This window comes from Crinia signifera, chromosome 3 (genome assembly GCF_055691185.1).
Source record: "Crinia signifera chromosome 3, ASM5569118v1, whole genome shotgun sequence".
NCBI lineage: Eukaryota > Metazoa > Chordata > Amphibia > Anura > Myobatrachidae > Crinia > Crinia signifera.
The window spans coordinates 302,648,928-302,671,265 of NC_139219.1; the positions used below are offsets into that span (position 1 = coordinate 302,648,928).

Here is a 22,338-nt window from a genome sequence, read left to right on the forward strand (position 1 = left end):
AGAGAAAAAATCTCTCGCCATGCACGGAGAATTTTTCTCATTGAATACTGCCCTAAGTATTAATTTAGCTAATTATTGGATACCAGCGCAGTCTACTTCTTTTTATTTTCCCTCTCTTCCTCAGTAGTTTCCATTATAGTGCCATTTGTACTATATTTAGTCTTTGGATTTTTGAGACCCAAGTGCATGATTTTGCATTGTTCCCATTAAACTGTAGTTGCCATGCTCTTGACCATTCCTGTAGTCTACCTAGATCAACCATTTGCTTTACCCCTCATGGTGTGGGACTGCATGTTTACTGGCGGCCGGGTGACGTCACTTGATATTATTATTCAGTGTGTTACCCTATATCAGTGATTGCTAACCTTGACACTCCAGCTGTTGAACTACACATCCCAGCATGCCCAGCTACAGTTTTACTATTTGGTCATGCTAAAACTGATGCAGGGCATGCTGGGATGTGTAGTTCAACAGCTGGAGTGTCAAGGTTAGCCATCACTGCCCTATATTGTTCATCCAGCAGCACTGCCGATATTGTTGTTGATATCGGGGGCTACGCAAATTGCATAGTGTGTACCTAGCTTCATGATTTTCCCATCATATTAAAATGCAGCCTGTTGACATTGTTGAGGCCTGTCTCTGCCTGACTGGAGGCATTGTGATCATCGCTGCGATAATCAGTAATACTCCTTTTACACTGCCACAAAACCCCGGGTCTTCGGCGGGTCAGCAGCGGTGTAAATGGGACACGCCGTGTCCCTTTACACAGGACTTCTTCCATGGCTAGGACCTGGGTAAAGGGCGGTGTAAATGGGTACGCCGGGTCATGCGACCCGGCTCCGATTTACATCAATGGGGGACGTGCAACCTGCGGACCACAGCGTCTGCAGGTTGGATGGGGGGGGCACAGACAGCCTGTGCTGCTGTCTGCTATACTCTGCAGACAGCAGCAGCGTAGGAGGTGAATGGATGCCTGTGTGCGGCATCCATTCACCTCCCGGACGGCTGGGGGGGGGGTGCACGGGGGCTGGGGGCAGCCCAGCAGCTTACCTTGGTGCTGGGCTGTCCCCAGCACGGCAATCAGCAGTCCCAACGGGGATGACCGCGGTCCAGGCGCTTGGAGATGATGTCATCTCCAAGTGCCGCCTCCATCTACACTGTGGGTGAGCATCACAGTGTAAACAGTGTAAATCCCGGATCCTTCTTCCAAATGCCGGGTCGGATCCACTATATGGAACCTTCATTTTACATTGCATTCAAACCAGTCTTTTTTTTAATCCTAAATCTTGCAGTATATAGGATGCGTTATGGGGATTCTTAATTATATCTTGAATTGAGTGATAAGTTTAATTTTAATAATAATAATAAAAAAAAACGGAGAGAATTGGCCAGATAGAAGAATCAGTAATTCCCGGATTCCCACGCGCTCATGTGTTCTGTGAGGGAACAAGTTGTTTGTTTGGAATTACCGCAGAGCATGTGAGGAGGGTTGTCAATGGCTGCTTTTCATCTGATTGAATAATAAGGACTGAGATCGGGAGACGAATGTCAACAAGTTTTGTTGTATTGTCATGCTAGTCACATTGCACTTCAAGTGTACCCACAAGATCTCTATGGCTGCTGAGTGTGTCGTACACGTCTGCAGTGTATACGCAGGAAGCTTGGTTGTGTCTTTTCATGTAGTTTAGTTGTGTGTTTACACCACTTTATAAACTGCGATGCAAATGATCTGTTGTGCTGCCGATTAACCAAACAAAACCGGCCTACACGATTCTGGGTGTAAGCATTTGTAAGGGAGACGTGCCAACTGTCAGAAAGGTCACTTGCTGAGCTGCGTGCAGCACCAATGCCTTGCTGGGACATCCAGATTTTACACCAGGATAATGTGGCAGATTTCAGGGTATTTGTTAAGCGATGTCACTTTGATCGCTTAGCAAATGCCCCTATATTGCTCCTTGTGTAGGGGCATAGCGATGCGTGGCTCCGTGCGATGTTCTCGCGGGAGAACACTGGCCCTGACAGGTCGCTCAGCACACATCGCTGTGTGCTAAGCGATCTTGCTGAGCGATCTAGCACCGCTCAGAACGCTCAGCAATTCTCCCCGTGTGTAGGCCCCATTTAATCTGCGTAAAGGCGTACCTGGAGATGCGTCCAGATCTACAGCGAACATGCCGCTCGGCTGCCTAGTAGTGCGAGTTGCTTTATATGGGAAATTCAAGAGGTGTCTACAAAAGGATTTACTTGGACTTCTTTTTTGGACTAGATTTTTTTAAAGACCTTTATTTAAATAGAAGACAAGAGTAGATAGCTTATTCATTATTAAGCAACCATTCCTGCCATGGGCTTTGTCCTCACCACCTGAGAATGTGTATACTGTAATATGAGGTATTTTTATCCAGCACTTCTGCTTTCCGTCTGTTTATGGCCCGGCCCGGCGCCTGTAGCAGAAGTGGTGGCATGCCGCAAGTGACCACTTCTCTGTAATGCTTATGGTTCTGGTTTTTTTTGCCGTGTTTCCCCCATTTTACATTGTTCTTAGTAATAAGGATGCTGTGTACCCTGACAGAGAGGATGGGTGGGGGAAGGGTACAAAAAAAATATACAAAAACAAAACACCAGTTTTTTGGCAGTTTAGTCGCAAATATTAAGTATCCTCCAAGTATATCAGGAAGAACCACAGCAGGAATCAGCACTGACTGCACATATGCAGACCCCCCCCCCCCCCCCCCCCCGGCGAAGCAGATCACAGGGAAAGGTTCCTCTCGTAGCCCCGTCATGCGACTGCAGGGACTTACATCTAGATGTTAGGATTCCATACTACAATGTGACCCTGGGTGGTAAGATTCCACCCAGATTGCATTGCATTTGCGATCCTTCGTAAATGGGCCCCTGAGTGAGGTAAGTTTAGCACCAGTCATTTTTTTTTGTTTTAAATTGTTCAAGAAATAACAGAAAGGAATCTTGCACCAAGAACGAGGAATCCATAACCTTGTCTAAGTTTGCCCATTGCTACCATGCGATGCTGGACAGCATAAATAGTGCTGTCCAGTAGAATGGCCAGTGCCTTGGAAGAGCCCACGGGTATTATTATCAGTTTGTTATATAGCGCACACATATTCCGCAGCACTTTACAGAGTATAACTGAATATTCACATCAGTCCCTGCCCCAGTGGAACTTACAATCTATATTCCCTACATGCACACACACAGGAAGCCAATTGACCTACCAGGATATTTTAGAATTGTGGGAGAAACTGGAGTACCCGGAGGAAACACACACAAGCACGGGGAGAATATACAAACTCTGCACAGTAAGGGCCATGGTGGGAATCAAACCCATGACCTCAGTGCTGTGAGGCAGTAATGCTAACCATTGCACCGTCTGTGATGCCCAAGTATTACCTGCATACAACACCACTCCACCTCCAATAATAAATACATGTACATTCACCCTTTGCTGTTGAGCAGGTGCAAATTTGCACTCTTTTGTCTGCTATGTTCAGAACTCTAAGGCCCTATGGGGGCGAGTCAATTGTTTGTGTGTGTTTTTTTTATTTTTTTTTATTACATCGCACTAATTATTTGGCGCCCAACAGAGCAGTTCAGTTGTTCCTGATGCCTATTAATTTTCGGGCTTGTCGTGCCCTGTTATACTGACTTTAGTTGTGTTATAGCCTGGGTTATGGGGTACAAGTATGTCTAGTTGCACTGGACAATAGAATGTCCAGCTATAGCCTGGGTTACGGTGTAGTAGTATGTCTAGTTGCAGTGGACAATAGAATGTCCAGCTATAGACTGGGTTACAGTGTAGTAGTTTGTCTAGTTGCACTGGACAATAGAATGTCCATCTATAGCCTGGGCTGCGGTGTACTGGTATGTCTAGTTGCACTGTATAATACAATGTCCATCTATAGCCTGGGCTGCGGTGTACTGGGATGTCTAGTTGCACTGTATAATACAATGTCCATCTATAGCCTGGGCTGCGGTGTACTGGTATGTCTAGTTGCACTGGATAATAGAATGTCCATCTATAGCCTGGGTTACGGTGTACTGGTATGTCTAGTTGCACTGGATAATAGAATGTCCATCTATAGCCTGGGCTGCGGTGTACTAGTATGTGTAGTTGCACTGTAGAATAGAATGTCCATCTATAGCCTGGGCTGCGGTGTACTGGGATGTCTAGTTGCACTGGACAATAGAATGTCCAGCTATAGCCTGGGCTGTGGTGTGCTAGCAGATGTGTTCACATACATCTATCTTACAAGTTGCGCTACATGTGAGCTCCATATGACTCAGTAGCGCCAAGCGTCTCTGCAAGCAACTGTTTCTATTGCAGTGCATCTTGTTCGAAATTCAGCTCTTTCTGATTAAAATATGTCACATGCCAATATTCTGTGTGACTGGTGCTGTATCTGCATTTATGTATATAACCTTGTTTTGAAACCATTCTAGGTTGAATGGACAATTTCAAGTCAAGGAGGTCACCTTGGTAGCAATCTGGTGGTGCATTGTCATGGCTAGGGTTCATTGTCATGTAGTCACCAGAGATAGAGAGATCGGGTCAATCCTTTCTCTATTACATGGCAGCAGTGCAATCATCTCCTTCCTGGTCCTCCCACTAAACACTTGTCACTAACTTCCGGTGCCTGCTGGGTATATTAAGGATGTTGTTTTAAGCAGACCACTTTGAGGTGATGAGAGGACAGAGATACGGGGTGTATTTTTGGGTATTGGCTGCATAGAGCCGAATCGTAATAAGCAGGGTTCATTTTCCAAGATATGTGGTCTAGACTAGTGGTTCTCAACCTTGGTCCTCGAGGACCCCCAACAGTTCACGTTCTTCAGGTTTCCACACAGAATCCCAGGTGAAATAAGTAGCTCCGCATTGTGATCTTTTAAAATAATGAGTGCACCTGCCACGTGACCTGGAAAACGTGCACTGTTGGGAGTACTTGAGAACCAAGTTTGAGAACCACAGGTCTAGACCATGAAAAACAGGATTGAGCCTTGTGATACTCCAGAGTGTGATAGAAGTGGAGACCAAGTGGATCCAGAGAAACCACCACTGAATGTGTGATATTAAATAGAATGAGAATTACGGGAGGACAGTTTCCAGAAGACCTGGGGATGTATCACCGGGGGGAAGAGACTGGTCAGTAGCAGAGAGATCCAGGGGAATAAGGAGATGATATTGGTTGTTTGATAGAGCAGAGATCATATCATTCACCCCTTGGATCAGTACAGTCTCAGTGAAGTGTTGGCAAGGAAAGCCTGACTGAAGAGGCTGTGTGAGGACAGAAAGCATGTGAGGCGGGTGTAGGCAAGCCACGGAAGAAGCCCGGAGGGGCATGGGAGAAGGGATTTTAATTTAAGAAAGAAATTGGATATGCAGTTTATTTTTCCCAAATAGGAGTAATTACTGAATGCTTGAATAATGATGGAAATATACTGGAGAGAGAGAGAGAGAGAGAGAGAGAGAGATGACAGAGTTGGGATAAGTACAGGAGGGTCTAGGATCGAGAGGAGAAGTAACGAGTAGGGAGATGAGAAAATAGAAGACTCTTCATCTTCATCTGTGGGATCAAATGAAGATAAGGTGCCAGAGGGTTCGGGAAAGGATTATCCGGTGTCTCACTGAGGAAGGGTTCATGTCCGATGTTAGCAATGTAATAGAATGTCTTCTAGAATGTCCTACATGTTTTATACAGTCCCAGGAAAACAGGACAGTTGGGAGGTATGGTTGAAACTAAAAGTCCCACCATGCTTCTGCTATTCGGGAGTGCTAAAACTGGGGCAGGGCATGCTGGGATGTAGGGTCACAGGCTTGCCAGGCCTGCATTAGAATGTATATAGTATAGTATACCATGTAATATAAGGTTAGTTAAAGCCTGAAACTCTGTATTCTAGAAATGTATACAGTACAATAGGGCATCATAATGGGGTGTGGTACAGGGGTCCGACAGTCATTATACCGACATCGGAATCCCGACTGGCCGGACCCAGACAGCATGGTGATCGCAACTAAGCCCCTTGCCCTGAGTTAGTGAACAGCCTAGTACCAATAACCAGTGGGTTTATTCAGCAGTAATGCGATTTGTACAACAGTACTGAGACTATCGCCATGGGGCAATGCTTAGCGAATGATACAGATCACCAGGCAGTGATGCGGGTAGCGGTGCAGTATACAGATCTTCTGTGTGTGGTGCTCTGACAGTGGCCAGATGGCTCCTTGCTTGGGCAGAAGTACATAAGGTGGCCATCTTGGTTAGGGAATGAAGCCTCCCTAAAGGAGCCAGTATGCCGTAGCGCAGTCTGGTTTGAACAATATTAGTGCTTACAGACTGGTAGCACTTGCTTCTTGCTTCCTGAAATCCATTCCATTTGTTATGTATTTTGGTAATTGTCTTTGTGTGTTGGACAGAATCGCAGTTTAGTTGATCGGTTATTAAATGGGTGCACCTTCCGTATAGGCAGTAGATATAGATCTCCCATCCAATTCTGGAAACAACGCAGCCCATCTTGTGTGCTTCTGAAGGAGTAGAGCAGCCATATTTTGAATTGTATATATGTGTTTGTTCATCCTGTACTAATTAAATCATCCAATTTTTAATTACTGGTATATCAAATTTGAAAAAAATAAATAAATGTATGCTGACCTGAGTTGCTGTGTGCGAATTTATTAATGAATTATAATGTATTAAGAGATAAGTCACGAAGGTGAACTGTTGAATGGATTTGAAATGTCTGGTTACAGAGTATACAAGTTTTATATTGGACTACTGTTCTGGATTGTCTAGGCATACAATGCATTAGAATAGCCAGTGAAATAATTTAATAGAATGGTCACTTTCTGCCTGAATTACTGTATTCTAGAATGTTTTAGCGAGCTACAAAATAGAATGTATTGTTATAGTCTGGATTACTATGTTCTAGAATGCAAATAGATACATTTATTTATTTTTATATATTATATATATTTCTGCTCTAGGAAGGCTCTAATGTACCCTAACCCCTGGCATGTTTTGTCTAAAGTGATGGAACAGGTGGTTCTGGTGCGTCATAAATAAGAGAAACCGATCGTTGTGCATTGTGGTAATAAAATGTATAGGCTTCATATCCTACAGTTGTAAACTCCCCCTTTGTAAAGTGATACAGGTCGAGTATCCCGTATCCGTATATCCGTTATCCGAATTATTCCGAAATACGGACATTCCAGAAAGTGAAAAAAAATTTTTTTTTTGCTAAAAACTCACTGGGGACATTTGTAACAGCATCACTGGGGACATATGTAACTGGCACTATATATGTACAAGAAAATGATTGCTTGACATTCAAATTCAGTGCTGAGATAGTACACACATTTTGTTTCACGTTTTGAAACCTTGTTTTTTGAACAAATAAAATATATTTGTGTGTATTTTATGTGGTAATAAAATATATTTGTGTGTATATTATGTGTTTATACAGCATAAATGCAAGATACTTCAAAATACATCATTGAAATATTAAAATATTCCGAAATACGGAATAATCCGTTATCCAAAATTCTCCTGGTCCCGAGCATTTTGGATACGGGATACTCAACCTGTAATAGATGTTGGACAATGTTCACACCAATGTCCGATGGTGATTGCTTATACAACAAGGGGGTGCGGATTTTTGTTTGTCTCCCATCCAAAGGAGTCTGTATGGAAGTATTTTGCTCGCCCAAATTCTACGGGAATCGTGTTGGTTTTCAAGGAATTACCTAGAGGTGCCCATACATGGTACAATATTTCCGTGTGTTTTGAACTACATCGCACCGCACGCAAATCACATCCGAAGCTAGTTCAAAAAGCACGGGCTGCACAGACTTTATGTGCTGTGCAATGGGATGCCCGCGGGAGCACCCATTGCATGGCTTGGCACCCCAAACTGTGTATGGGCACCTTTTAGATGATTGAATACCTTGTATGCAGGTGTGATACATTTCCAAACATAGTGGGGTCCGATTCTGACCCACTTGTTATGGGCCGAATTCATCCCCATCCCCGACGGTTGGGGTTTGAGCATGGAAAGTAATGGCTTTGTCAATTTCCACTCTCGCCGGTCCATTCGCACCATAATATGAGGTAAAGGGGGGCGATCAGGGGTCTGAAGCAGGTGAACGCCCATAAAACGAGGGGCGTACCCCTGCAGACGCAGGCTTAGGGGTGGGAGCGGCGGACATCACATGACCTCAGCACCCGCCCCAAATTCGGAGGGCAGTGGGAGCTAGAAAAATCAGTCCATGCTGGACTCATTCGATGGCGAGCGACCATTGAATAATTGAATACTGGCTGCTTTATAATTACACTGCAATTTCGATTTTCACCAAAATAATGTGAATTGGAGATTTTAGTTATGAGGGAATCCAGTATGAATAGAAAGCCCCCATGGGGAAACCTGCTGGATTTGTCTTAGGAAATCACATTCTGTGTCTCACTATCGGTTCCGCACTGCTGTCTGCTACATTGACAATGACAAACTCCTCTCTGTGTACTGATCTACGTACTATCTCTCTGCTTCCAGGCTCAGACCATGAACTACGTAGGGCAGCTGGCAGGACAAGTCTTCGTTACTGTGAAGGAGCTATACAGGGGCCTGAATCCGGCCACTCTGTCCGGCTGCATAGACGTGATCGTGGTGCGTCAGCCCAATGGCAACCTGCAGTGTTCCCCGTTCCATGTGCGATTTGGGAAGATGGGAGTTCTGCGCTCCAGGGAGAAAGTGGTGAGGAGTCTTCATCTGTTTGGTGATAACATACAGAATTATTTATATAGCTGTGCACCCAGTAGTGTTATCTGGTTACTTCAGTCATTAGAGCAGGGATGGGGAACCTTCGGCCCTCCAGCTGTTGTTGAACTACACATCCCAGCATGCCCTGCAACCGTTTTAGCATGGTCAAATATCAAAACTGTAGCAGGGCATGCTGGGATGTGTAGTTCAACAGCTGGAGAGTGCCGTGGGTTTTCCATCACTGTATTATGCTTTTGAGAGAGAGAAAGTGGATGGAGATAAAGTATCAGCCAATCCGCTCCTAACCGCCATGTAACAGGTTTGGTTGATACTTGGGGGGGTTTCAAATGTCATATCGCACCCAATCTCCTATCTAAAGTGACGGGAGATTGCTGGGCAATATTCAAATTTTTTTTTACTGCCCTGATTGTGCTGAAGTTTAACTGACCAAACGAATGGCCACCATGATAAAAGCCCACAAACTGGTGCCTTTTTTTCGTCTTTTAGCACCCCCACCCCCCACACCCCGTGGGGGTGAGCGAGCTAAAATTACATTTGCAAACATTCGTACATAGACCGCAAATTCTGGTCTTCATTTAAATCCTGAGGGGCTTAATCTGCGTTTTCTTTGGGTTTTGTCTGGTATCGGAGCAGCTCTATACCAAGAGATTCAAATGTTGTTCACTGACTGCTACCATATGTCTGCTCACAGTCCGCTGTAATTGGTACATACATTGTCCCATGAGCAGTGGTAGGCTACAGCAGAGTTTCTCATTGTTATGTTATCTACAGTGATCATTTCTCTTAACCTTTTAAGTGCCAAGGTTGCTGAGAGAGATCCTCCAAATATCTGCTAAAAATGCCAGCGGTGCTCACAGCGACTGTATTTTTTTTTTATTTTTTTTTGGGTGCAATATTTAACTAAACTTCAAGTTATTGACATGGCTGTATTTGTATTTATACTAAAATGTATTCTTTATTTATTAACTGTTTCTTATATAGCGCACACATATTCCGCAGCGCTGTACAGAGAATACTTTTGAACATTCACATCTGTCCCTGCCCCAGAGGAGCTTACAGTCTATATATTCCCTACCACATGTACACGCACACAGACATTCTAGGGTTAATTTTGTTGGGAGCCAATCAACCTACCAGTATACATTTGTTGGATATATTGGGCGAGATTCTCTATTACAGAAATGCGGTAAAAACCCCGTTATCGGGGTTTTTACCCCATTTCTGTATTCTCTAACCTCCCTCCGCAGTGTCACCGCTGCGGAGGGAATTGCCAGCAAAAGCTGGCGGTTCCCTGCAGAAGCCTATGGGCTTTTTACCGCAGTGGTGCGTGAGGGATCCGTCACGGATCCCTCCCAGCATGCCCTGCGGCCGGCGCGTCAGTCTGCGCATGCGCAGACGGACTCCTGGGTCATAGACCCGGAAGTCCAGCAACGGCGCCGCATCGCAAGGGACAGCTCTTATCGCAAGAGCTGTCCCTTGCGTTAATGACCGCATATTTTTGAGAATATGCGGTCATTAGAAATGCGATGCCAGGCGAAGAGGGCTGCGGATTTTAGAGAATCCCGCCCATTATCTCTTTTATATATTTGGCTACATCTGTCACTCAAAGTGTGTCTGGAGATATAACCCTGGGTGGAGCCTCTGACTCACATGACTGACTCACATGACAGAGAACCAGCCCAGTGAGCCCACAGACAGTGCCAGACACCCTCTGCCTCTCCATGTTACCCACCCCCCCCCCCTCCCGCAATTCACGGCATCCACCCACGACCCCTCCTCCCATGATTCGCGGACACCCCTCACCTCCTCCCCCCCACCCCCCGCCTGTGATTCACGGCAACCCCAGGATTAAATGGCACATGCAAAACACTGGCACGGCTATGGTCGACAATGAAAAAGGTTGACATGAGTTTTTGAAGATTTATTTTTCTTTTTTTGAATGTTTTCATATTCATTCTCATGTGTCGACATGGACACCGATGAAGTGCCACACTTATGTCAACATTTACATGTGTTGAACTTTCTGTGTTGATTTTTTTCTTGTAGCAATTTTTTTCCAGTGACAACTATGTGCACGTCAACCTACACATCATCAACCAATTCTTTGTATAATATATAACACCTGTTCTGTTTTACTGTAGGTGTTTTAAGTCAGACCTTTTACTGCTACTATTACTGTTTATGTAAATGCATTCTGAATGACAGCAACATCCTACCATCCTTCTACAAGAATATATAACCAACTAGGTGATTCATCTCGCCCCGTGCCCCCTCCCCCTCCCGCAATTCACGGACCCCCCGCGCACCCCCCCTCACGCGATTCGCAACTCCCCCTCGCGCACTTCACGCCCCCTCCCACGCTTTGCGGACCCCCGCCCTCTCCCGCGATTCGCCGACACCTGCGCCCCCTCCCTCCCTTGATTCACGGCACCCCCCCGCGCCCCTCCCGCAATTCACGGCACCCCTAAGCCCCTCTTTAGTCCCCCGTATACTCACACACCCCTATCATTACCCAGCTTCCTGCTCTCCTGAACCGTAACTTCCACCACTGGGGAGTCGCTGACGCTGTTTTGCCCACATGCCCCTATCATGCCTCATAGCCCAGCCTCCTGCTCTCATGGACACTAACTCCCACCCTGTAGGAGGAGACACTGACTCAGGGCCACCATCCTGTACTCCTGTACTGCCACGCTGGACCCTCTACCACTGGCAGAAGCTGCACAGTATCTCCCACCCTCCTCTTTAGTCCACCTTATGCCCACACACCCCTATCACTACCCAGTCTCCTGTTTTCCTGTGTCGTGACCTCCGCCAGTGGGGAGCCGCTGACTCAGAAACACCCTACTATACTATTGCACACACACACACCTCAACAACACGCACCCCACCACACACCCACAAATGTAACTGTACCCTCCACACTATCAATGTACATCTTACTCTGTAACCGCTTTTTAATTAAACAAAACAATACACACCCCCTTCCAAATCATATGCTCTCTATTTAACACATTTCACCTATAACTCAAGTTGCAATACAGGGCATCTTTCATAAAATTCTAACCACCTTTCTCTTATACAAATGTTCACAAATTAAGGGGGCGCAACCACTTACGACGGTGTGAAGAGCGCCCGTAGGGCGCGATGAATCACCTAGTTAAGAATATTCACTGAGAGCGGCGCTGGCATTTTTAGCGGATATTTTGAGGATCTCTTACAGCAATAGTGGCGCTTAAAGGGTTAAGACTCTGAGGGGGATATTTATTAAAGCTTGGAGAGAAACAAAGTGGGGAGCTATAAACTTCCAGCCATTTGGCGCCTAACTTCCAAGTTATAGGCTATTTTTGAGAAATTACAGTTGGGAGCTGATTGGTTTAGTTATCTCTTTCCATTCTGTCCTGGTATCTGGAATGTCATTATACCAGGAGACTTTTCACTGCCTGCTGTAACACTCTGTTCTGCTGCCAACAGTATGATGATCTGACCACTTATAGAGGGAGATTTATCATAATATAGGGTCAAAGCGGAGAGAGACAAATTATCAATAATCATTCTGTAATGGCGGATCCAGAGGTGGGGCTGCAGCACAGTTCAAAATGGGGAGCCACGCCCATTGCCAGTGAGGCAGTTGGTGGCAGTGGGTGTGGCTCCCCTATTTGTATTGTACTCTGCTGCAGTCCCGCCTCTTGAACCCCTGCCTAACACAGATTGTAACATGGTAGTTATAGTAGGAGCTGATTGGCTGGTACTATTTCTCTTGACTTAATCACTTTCCAAGGCTTAGTAAATCTCTCCCACAATGTGAAAATATAGTAGAAACAAGTTAGTTAGAAGCCACTGAATGGGAGTTTTTTTCACGGAAGGAACAGGGTCCCCGACAGTGCCAAGCCGTGATGTAAGGCTCTTCTATACTGACATTTTTATTTTAGTTTTTTTAAAGAAAAATTTTAGATCTTTCATTTGCTAAAATATTTGAAAAATTGTTCTTATGCTCTTGGGTTTGTTCTAGATCTTCCTCATTATGCCGACTCAGTCCTACTTTCCTAATCATGGGGTTGTATTTCGTTCTAGGTTGATATTGAAATTAATGGAGAAAGTGTGGACCTACACATGAAACTTGGAGACAATGGGGAAGCTTTTTTCGTTGAGGAAACGGAGGGTAACGAGGTAGGTTGTGTTTCGGGGGAAGCATTTACATAAATACATCGGCCAATTAAAGTGTTTTTGATTCAACTTGAGAACTTCAAAATTTAATCAGACAACTTATGATGATAGCCAAATCTGTGGAATCCATACGTTTCTCTTGTATTGACCGTCCTGATCTCTGCCGGTGTCACTGAGGCCCGTTGCAGTGGGCAGATGACCGAACCCACAGTCTGACAGTGGTCATCTTTCTGCCACACGTTCCTTCATGCCTGATAATTATCCTATTGATCTTGTAGGATCACTGTGGGGCAATGCAGTGAGTGGGAGGACCACACACACACTGCAAAACGTTGCCACCTGCTCAGTATTGGCTGCTGCATCACCGCTTCTGTCTCCGTCTTCAGCCGCGGGACAGATGCCTATTTGATGACTTATTAGATGTTTCTGGACATATAAAAAATGTTTGTTAAATCCTAACCCACATCGCTACTGTAATAGTGACAGTAATAGTTAAGGGCTTGGAGATGGGAGCTGTTGAATGCTGACGTTGGTGGCAGAGGTCCCGGCCAGGCATGTGATGTGGAACCCGACCACTGCTCACTTATGTGGACTTCTGCTTTAATTATATTCAGAGGAGCCTGATTAATACAGCCTGGATTCTAGATGCCAAGCGGAGAAAGTGCTGGGCACGGTGTTCTGTGTGAAGGTGACATAACAGTAGCTGGTCACAGGCTATTTGTATTCTGTCCCTGCTCTCTGACATTATGCAGAACACAAACTGGCTGCATTCATGTAATACCAGTGTCAGCATGATGCTTTATGCACAGGCCCCGTTCTGTGTTCCCTCGGCTAGTTAAATGTGCTGGGGGAAGAATTTCTTGGCAGAATCTATGAAGCTCTGACCTATAAGCAGCTATTCTCTTGTTGTACTGCTCTAACAGCAAGACAAATGGTCTGTTCCAGGCATGTCCAAACTGTGGCCCTCCATCTGTTGTGAAACTACAAGTCCCATCATGCCTTGCCACAGTTTTTCTAATAGCGAATGCTAAAACTGTGCCAAGGCATGCTGGAATGTGTAGTTTCACAACAGCTGGTGTGTAATGGGCATCCTCCTCATCGCTTGTTAAAATAGTTTAGTGTTGGCTGAATGAGGTTCTGAGGTAATTGTCAGGGATCGTGTTCTAGCTGCACGTAGTACAGTGTGGTGCTGTATACAGATGTGTACCCATTGTATATGGGGCTGGCCCTGTGCATTATAGCATTGCTTAATGTACTGTATGTATATACCCATTTCCCAGAACTCTAGGTGTAGTTCTAATTCGGGTTCATTGCAAATAGGAAACATAGATGGACAATGATGTATTAAAATGATTTATATATTGTCCCTTCCGTTATCCCAGGAACCCATCCCTTCCCACCTGGCGACCTCCCCTATACTATTGGAAGGAGCTTCCCTCATGGAGGCTCAGCTGAGGAGAAGCTCTACAGAGTGGCCGCGAAGTCTAGACCCGTCCAGCTCTGCTCAGACGTCCGGCGGCCTGTACTTGGCTCAGCCCGGCACGGACAACGCCACTGGCGGCTCTGTCAAGAAGAGGCGGAAACGGAGGAGGAAATCCAAGTTGGATAACTTAAAGCGAGATGACAATGGGGACACCACCGAAGAGGAGGACATGTTCTCCATAGACATGAGTTCCGAGGAGGAGACGGAGTCTCTGGAAACTGCCAGGTTTACATCTATTTATTTTGGTATCTGATCTGTGTTATTGGGGCAGATGCACTAAGCTTCAAAAGTGATAAAGTGGAGAGTGATAAACAACCAGCCAATCCAGCTCCTGCCTGACATTTTTCAAATACAGCTTATGACATGGCAGGTAGGAGCTGATTGGCCGGCTGTTTATCACTCTCCATTTTATCACTTTTGAAGCTTAGTGCATCTGGCCCATTATCTTTTATGCAATATTCTTGTAACATTTTTGGTTTGTTTGGGTAGAGTTACTGCACTTATTGCACCCATTGTTAATTTCCTATTTGTGTGTAACAAGCTTTGTTGTGGGCTGGGATAGAGCCACCTGTAACTGGTCATATGTATGCTTACAGCAGCACAGAGGACGGTAGTGTGGTCCTCTTGTGCAAGAAGGTGACCAGTCCCACTTGTGTGAGGGCAGGACTTAGGAGTTAGGTAGTAGAATGAGCAGGGTCTCCTCACAGCACAGGAGTTATATTGGGCTTCTGTCCATTTCCTGTGTGCCTTATCACAACTTAACTCTGCACACGCTATCTGGATGCACATATAGTGCAACATTTACACAGGAGCAGAAGACAGGCCCAACATGTTATATTGCAGTTCAATAGGCGTGACATGGTGATTGTAATGTATCTGGATCCTTGGACTGTGCATACAAGCTTTCTTGCACTGGTTTAGCTGCTAAATTACCTCAAAACTATTTAGCAGTTCTCCCACCTGTCCTGCTGTACTGCCATCAGTCTGTTACCTTCCTCCTTCTCCCAAATAGAAAACTCAGGCTCACAGATCTGGGTGTAATGCAGTCTGTGTGAAGTGTGCGCCACCTACAGGTGAAGGTGAGAGTGCAGTTACTAGACCTAGTATTTTCTCCGATCACCTGCTAACAGCAATTTTTGCCTAAAGGAAAAAGATATATATATATATATATATATATATATATATATATATATATATATATATATATATATATATATATATATATATATATATATATATATATATATATATATATATATATATATATATATATATATATATATATAATTTTTTTTTATAAATCTCGTCATACTGAAGTGTAGCTTTATGGAAACGCCAAGAAAGTTCCATATGTCCTGAATACACAACGCACTGTAGTCTTAGGCCGTAATTTTTTTTTTTTTAACCTTCAGATCTTTATTTTGTTTTTATGTTTCAAGATACATAAGAAAAAGACATAACAACAACAAAAAAGAAAAAAAGAAAAGAGATACCCACAAACAATACATTAAAATCCAGCTTAGATACACATACAATATAATCTAGCTTATCTCATTGCGCCTGCTACCCGTCCCACCATTGTATATCATCAAGCCGCCCTTGCGGCCTCCAGTATGGCAAATTGGAACAACTTATAACTGCTCGATTACTCCCTGGCTATACTAAAATCCAGAGTCCATCAGGAGGGATTATGTTTTAGACCATTATTAAGGGTGACAGGTTATCTACAGCTTTTAACCCAGTTAAATATATAGGGTAATTGGCAAGTAACTATTAGCTAAGAATTTCCGGCCTATCTGATTTGTACCACTATACCACTTCTGTTATTAATACTTAAATATTGATACTCAGAAATATCTGTGCATATGATAAGGTGGCACGGTAAATTGGTGTACGGTATATGATGCAGTAATAAACATGTATATTGTACATATGTTGTCAAATCTCTTCCTCATATAGAGATGACAATATATTATTGTACATATGGGACCAATTCAGCTATAAACCTATATTGCATACATCAAGAGTATCACTCTTGAAGTATTTAGGCTAATGGGGAACACCTCCCATGTACAGATGGAAGTGTGTTAGTAAAGGGACCCATAGCACTTTATCATTATTGACCCTATTTGTATCCACTTTTGTTCTCGTGTATTATTAATATATAGCACTCTCTGTATAGCACTCCCATTCAAGGGTACACTCAATAAGTTTAGGGATTATATAACCCCATATAAGGTATCGCATGTATACAGCCCACTAGGTAATATTTAATATATATTAAACATGTTCTTACACAGTCCACCGTTATCTATCCAAAATCTAATATTATATGAACTTGATCCTTTAGCTTATTCAGCTTATATTGTTTAAAGGTTCCCCGCAATTTAGTCCCGCGCAATTTAATAATTATTGATGCATGGTTTGTTTATATGCACATAATAGACTCTATATAGTAATTTCTCCTAAACATAGTCTAGTTCTATCTAATTAATATTGATGTATGGTTTGTCCATATGCATAGAATAATTGTTGCCCATTATGTGCTTACTTAGATATTTTTCCACCCCTCCGGTAGGTAGGAACCTTTATTCATAGGAATCTACACTCTATATGCCGTATTCTACTAGGGATTGTTTAACCCAGAACAGATATCACGGCTATCACTAGCCAGACGTTAATAGGCGCTTGCATTACAGCATAGTGCCTTGGAATGCACAAGTTCCTGGTTGTGCGTCCCACCGACGCCAGCTCAGCCCCATCAGATGCGGTCAGGTGACCGGATATTCAGATGAGGGGTCTGGAACGCATAAACACCCCGGAAATGCGTCCCAAGGGCGCCACACTACAGCACAGTGCAATGGAACGCACTACTTCCTGGATATGCGTCCCACGGACGTTAGCTCAGCCCTATCAGATGCGGTCAGGTGACCGGATATCTAGACTAGTGATTTGGAACGCACCGCGTCCTGGAAGTGCGTTCCACGAACGCTTACCACCTTCTAATATAGCGCATTTCAGCTACCCCAAGGTCTAAGTTTTTCTCCTGCCCATTTTAATATTTAGCGACTCCCTCTGGAACCTATCCCACTTTATTATTATTCGTTGAACACCCCTGTTTAGTATATGCCCTAGGTAATAGCTTGCAGGAAGTGACGTAGGACAGATCAGGGTATTTAAACCCATGCCTCATCAACAGTAGTTCTCGCTGCACACCCACAGGAGTTGGATATCACTCTTCTACTGGTAGGTTGCTCTTTATTGGTCCCATATAGAAAGCCACCCTATGTATGTCCTATACACTGTGTAGTAAATGCTCTGTAACCTATGCTTATGACTTATTGTAACATTAGGTTACACTGCCTGCTGTAATGGGACAGTGTTATACCTTCATTTGGCTGGATTCATCTTATTTTACATTGTACCACATGATTTAATGCAAAGGTTAACATGGCATGCCATTATGAATCATGTATTGTTGTCACTATGTATTAGTAACTATATATACCTGTCAGGAATTATCAGCATAAATCTGTTGTATATCTCAGATGACACTGACATATATCAGACGAAAGGCTTGCTCTGATTTGGGTCTCTTAACATTTACTTCCTATGGTGACATTATATTATACGGTGATATCGTATTAGTATGTATCATTCTGATGTCACACTATTTGAATAGTGCTATATACCTGCTATATGCCTGCCCACGTCATATAAATATATGAGTATGTGGTAGTCAGCACCCCATAACCCTCTATTGGCTCTCCTATGTGATACGGTACACATTTAACTTGAAACTTACCATTTGGAGTAACATGTATACTTGCTAAAAGAACGTGATATTAAGGATTATATGTACTTATTTTTAGTATTTGTTAACCACTAACGTGGACCTCTGTGGTTGAGCAGTTCCATTTCAAGCTACATATCGGCTGAAAATGGTATGTGTTATTCCATATTATTACCGCTCCTGTGTGTTATGGCACGTATTTACTATGACACTTGGAGCAACTTATATATGGCTCTTTAAATGCTGGCCATAAGGATTGTCCATTAAGTACTATGTGTATTTATTTTTTAGTTTTTCTGTTAACCACTAACGTGGACTTCTGTGGTTAAGCAGCTTCACTTCAAGCTACTTATTCGCTGATATTGGTATGTGTAACCCCAAGAACTGACCCCCACCCATAACATTTAAATATTCGTTAGGACTACACTAACGTTTTTTATTTACCCATAGGACCTTTTTTTCAAAGTCCTATACCTCTGCAGGACAGAGGTTTTACCTGAACTGACGTGGTCAGTTATCTTACCCACTCAGCATCTATACCCAGCTCTTAATGTTGGAAGAATCTCTTATGTTTGGCACTGCCCAGACTTGGTATGTAAAACACATAATTTTTCTCTCCTTCACTATTAAGGTGCTATAAGTGATATCACTAAGTGGAATCCACACTCGCACTAGGGGAATATAGATTTACTGAATCACCTTAGTCTGCTTATTTTTTCATCTCACATGGTCTCACCCCCCCTTTTTTGTATATTGTAATCGGTCATATACAACCACTGGCACATCCGTCTCTTTCTGGATCTTTTTAATAACTCCACATTAAGATGGGACGTACGCTAGTCCTATTGCTCTCTCTCTCTTTCCGCCTCACTATCCCACCGGATTTTTTGTTCACATCCATCCTCCGCTGGATTTTCCTCACTTTTATGTTCATCTTTTCACCCTCTATGCTAAGATGACCTCCATCTTCACTACCGTCCCAAATAGGGACTTATAAAAATATATATGTGCATAATTATATCACTTACGGCTTATATATATTTTTCACCATTTAGATTCACATTCAGATCTTCATTTTTTGCCCCTGATGAAGTCCTAAGGGACGAAACGCGAAGTCTATTTTGTGTTGAAGTCGGATCTTCTTCCTGTCATTCATTTGAAAAACATCTTATCTGAATCTGGAATCCGCATTGCTGTCATTGTTTTTATTGAAAAATTATTTCATTTATACTGTAAAGAAAAGTCTAAATAAATATACATTTTATGTACCAATGTATGATGATTAATTGGTGAATAGAGCGCACATCTATCTCTCTCTCTATATTTCTACTTTTCCCATCTGGTACCTATATTAACAGCTAGGTACGATAGAAGTGCTGCCCACTACCCGGCGCGGAAAAAGGATCACTAAACCCCATTCCCTTTCGATATATATATGTATATATATATATATATGTATATATATATATATATATATATATATATATATATATATATATATATATATATATATATATATATATATATATATATATAATTTTTTTTTTTTTTTATAAATACCGTCATACTGAAGTGTAGCTTTACGGAAACGCCAAGAAAGTTCCATATGTCCTGAATACACAACGCACTGTAATCTTAGGCCGTAATTGGTGTATGGTATATGATGCAGTAATAAACATGTGGTTTACCAGCTTTATTTTTATATCCATGCCTGGACTGTTCTTACTATGGGGGTATTAATATACATCGCCGCCCGGCCGCCGCGATGCCAGCGCATATGTATCAACATATGCGGCTGGCATCGCGATGCGGTGACTGAGCCCCCCGCGAAACCTGTAATGTGGTGTGCGGGGGGGGTCTCCGTCACTCCCCTGGGTGCCTCCTCCTCCCCTCATGCCGGGACAGCTAAGCAGGGGGAGGAGGGGTTTACTTTCCGGGTCCAGGAGGACCTGCAGCAAGGTAAACCAGGGGGAGGGGGAGAGGGGGTGTCAACGGAGGCGGCGTGTTGGAGGTAGAGGCGGCGGGTGGCGATAAAAAGCCCATAGGCTTCTATAGTGGTGACGATACCCTAGTATGCAGTGACGCGGGCCCGATATTAATACATTAGGAAATGCGGTAAAACCCCCGAAAACGCAGTATAACATATTACTAGGTGGCCACCTGTGATGATGCAGAAGTGAGCATCGGCGCTCACCCCTTATCTCTGGCCCGTAGACACTTTTGGGCTGAAAGCCGCTCAAAGGACTGAACTGAGCTGCTTTAGTGTTGGTACTATAGTGCTTAAATGGATATTTAGTGACCTCTAGTGGTAAAAGTTTAGATTGCACCGTTAGTGACAACAGTTGAGACAGCTGGTGTGCCCTGTAAGTGTCATTTGTTATGCTGCATATTTTTTTCTCCAATTTGCATCTTCAGTGTGTTTAGTGGTTAGTATTTTCTTTGTTGCAAAGGAATTGGTATAAAGTGTCAGATAAAGCATAGTGGTCACTCGTTTTGGCCCTGTCTTTTGCCTTTTTACTGGTACTTATATGTTAGTTGGGCGCCCGTTAGTTTGCGTAGTGGTGTATTGAGATTACCAATACACCACTATGCTGGCTACGTAAACTACGTAATTTACGCAAATTACGTAACTGGAGCCCGGCTAACACATAAAGGATCATATGCCCACTATCCACGTCATAACCCCAGTGTCCACGTGGGCGTGGAGTTAATTTTAGAAAGTGTGGCGAGTGGCCGAGATTAGCCGGCCGCCCGGCAATGTAACATACCACACAAACTGTATTATTTTTTTCCTCAGTTTTCCCACTATATTGCTTCTAGTGTGCTACGTATTTAGGATTAGTATTTTATAACGAAGGAATGTTATAAAGGGGCAGATTACACGCACCAGTGCAGAGCGCAGGTCTCCTGTACCAGACCTGCCTTTTCCCACCCTTACCCTAGGTTGTGTAGCTTTTCCTACACTGTGCTACTTTTTCCCTCCATTTTGTATCTTTGTTTGCTTCTAGGGGGTAATCCTGTTTGGCTCGCTAAAATGCAAAGATTGCAGCTTACTGGGCACCAGAGATGCTGAATCCCCTCAGAAACATGCAAGGGGGATGTGTAACGAGAATATATCCCCTCTTATGCCTCTACGGCAGGAGTAATCATTCGATGGTCTCAACTGACTTTTTTTTATTTGTGCGCGCAGGAACGAAGACCGGGCCTGACGTCAACTGCCAGCCCCCAGCAGGCATCAGCCCGCTCGCGTACCCATGGGAACGCCCAGCGTTCCCATGGTGACTCCCATAAAATGTTAGGTGTTCCCATGGCTCGGCTCCATCACTGCCCCCGTCCCTCCCTCCCTCCCCATTGCGAATGGCCTGGCGAGTGGGTATAACTCGCCTTTCACTGTCAGATTTTCACATGCGCAGAAATGCACATTCCCAAACCTCGACCACCGGGGCAGGGGCCAAATCTGGATCACTACGAGTGATCCAGAATTAGCCCCATATTGTACTAGGCCCTCATTCAGTCTTATACAAACCTTATGTGCATGTCTCTTCCCAATATGTAGGCTTGCGTCCCTCCTGGCCAGGGTCCGTGTCTTCCGAGGCTAATGCAGATGGCTGTTGATTGCAATGGTGATTCGATACTGCGTCTTTGGATGCAGCACTCGGATCTGCAATGCTGCTGGGGCGCCTCTTGCCCTCAGGCCGCTAATGCAGCATAAGGACATTTTCTAGAACCGTGGTCATCTCTGCATCACACCCTCGGTACTCTTAGGATTCGTGTTTTGGCGTGGCGAAGTCTGTGATGAGCTAAACAGGATTATGCTGGAGCAATTTCAGGATGGGTGAATGCGGTCATATCTGTATGATAAAGCCCAAGAAATGTATATCTGCAATATTGTCCTGGTGTATGTTGGTTCAAAGATGACGCAAAAATAATCAGAAGTGATCAGGGAACAATCAGAAACGGGTCTGTGTTATGCTTGGTACAGGTTGGATATCCAAGACAGGAACAGGGAGCTGGAAACTGACCATCAGGTTCTGCCAGTGTCTCCATTGTATAACAGTAGCAGGGCCACTCGCTGGATGCAGAGCAAGACCTGCAGGGAGGCTAAGCCCTTATCCAACCA

General features: G+C 44.0%; 1 protein-coding gene across 4 annotated transcripts in view; it reads left to right on the forward strand.

The window, feature by feature from the left end:
- The window catches only part of LPIN1 (lipin 1), a 107,991-nt gene that overhangs the window by 36,338 nt on the left and 49,315 nt on the right, over window positions 1-22,338 (forward strand). For all 4 annotated transcript variants that reach the window (XM_083178559.1, XM_083178562.1, XM_083178560.1 and 1 more), the window contains exons 2-4: window positions 8,551-8,751; window positions 12,850-12,945; window positions 14,325-14,650. In XM_083178559.1, the coding sequence (XP_083034685.1) occupies window positions 8,551-8,751; window positions 12,850-12,945; window positions 14,325-14,650 (623 nt within the window). The remainder of the gene's footprint in view (window positions 1-8,550; window positions 8,752-12,849; window positions 12,946-14,324; window positions 14,651-22,338) is intronic.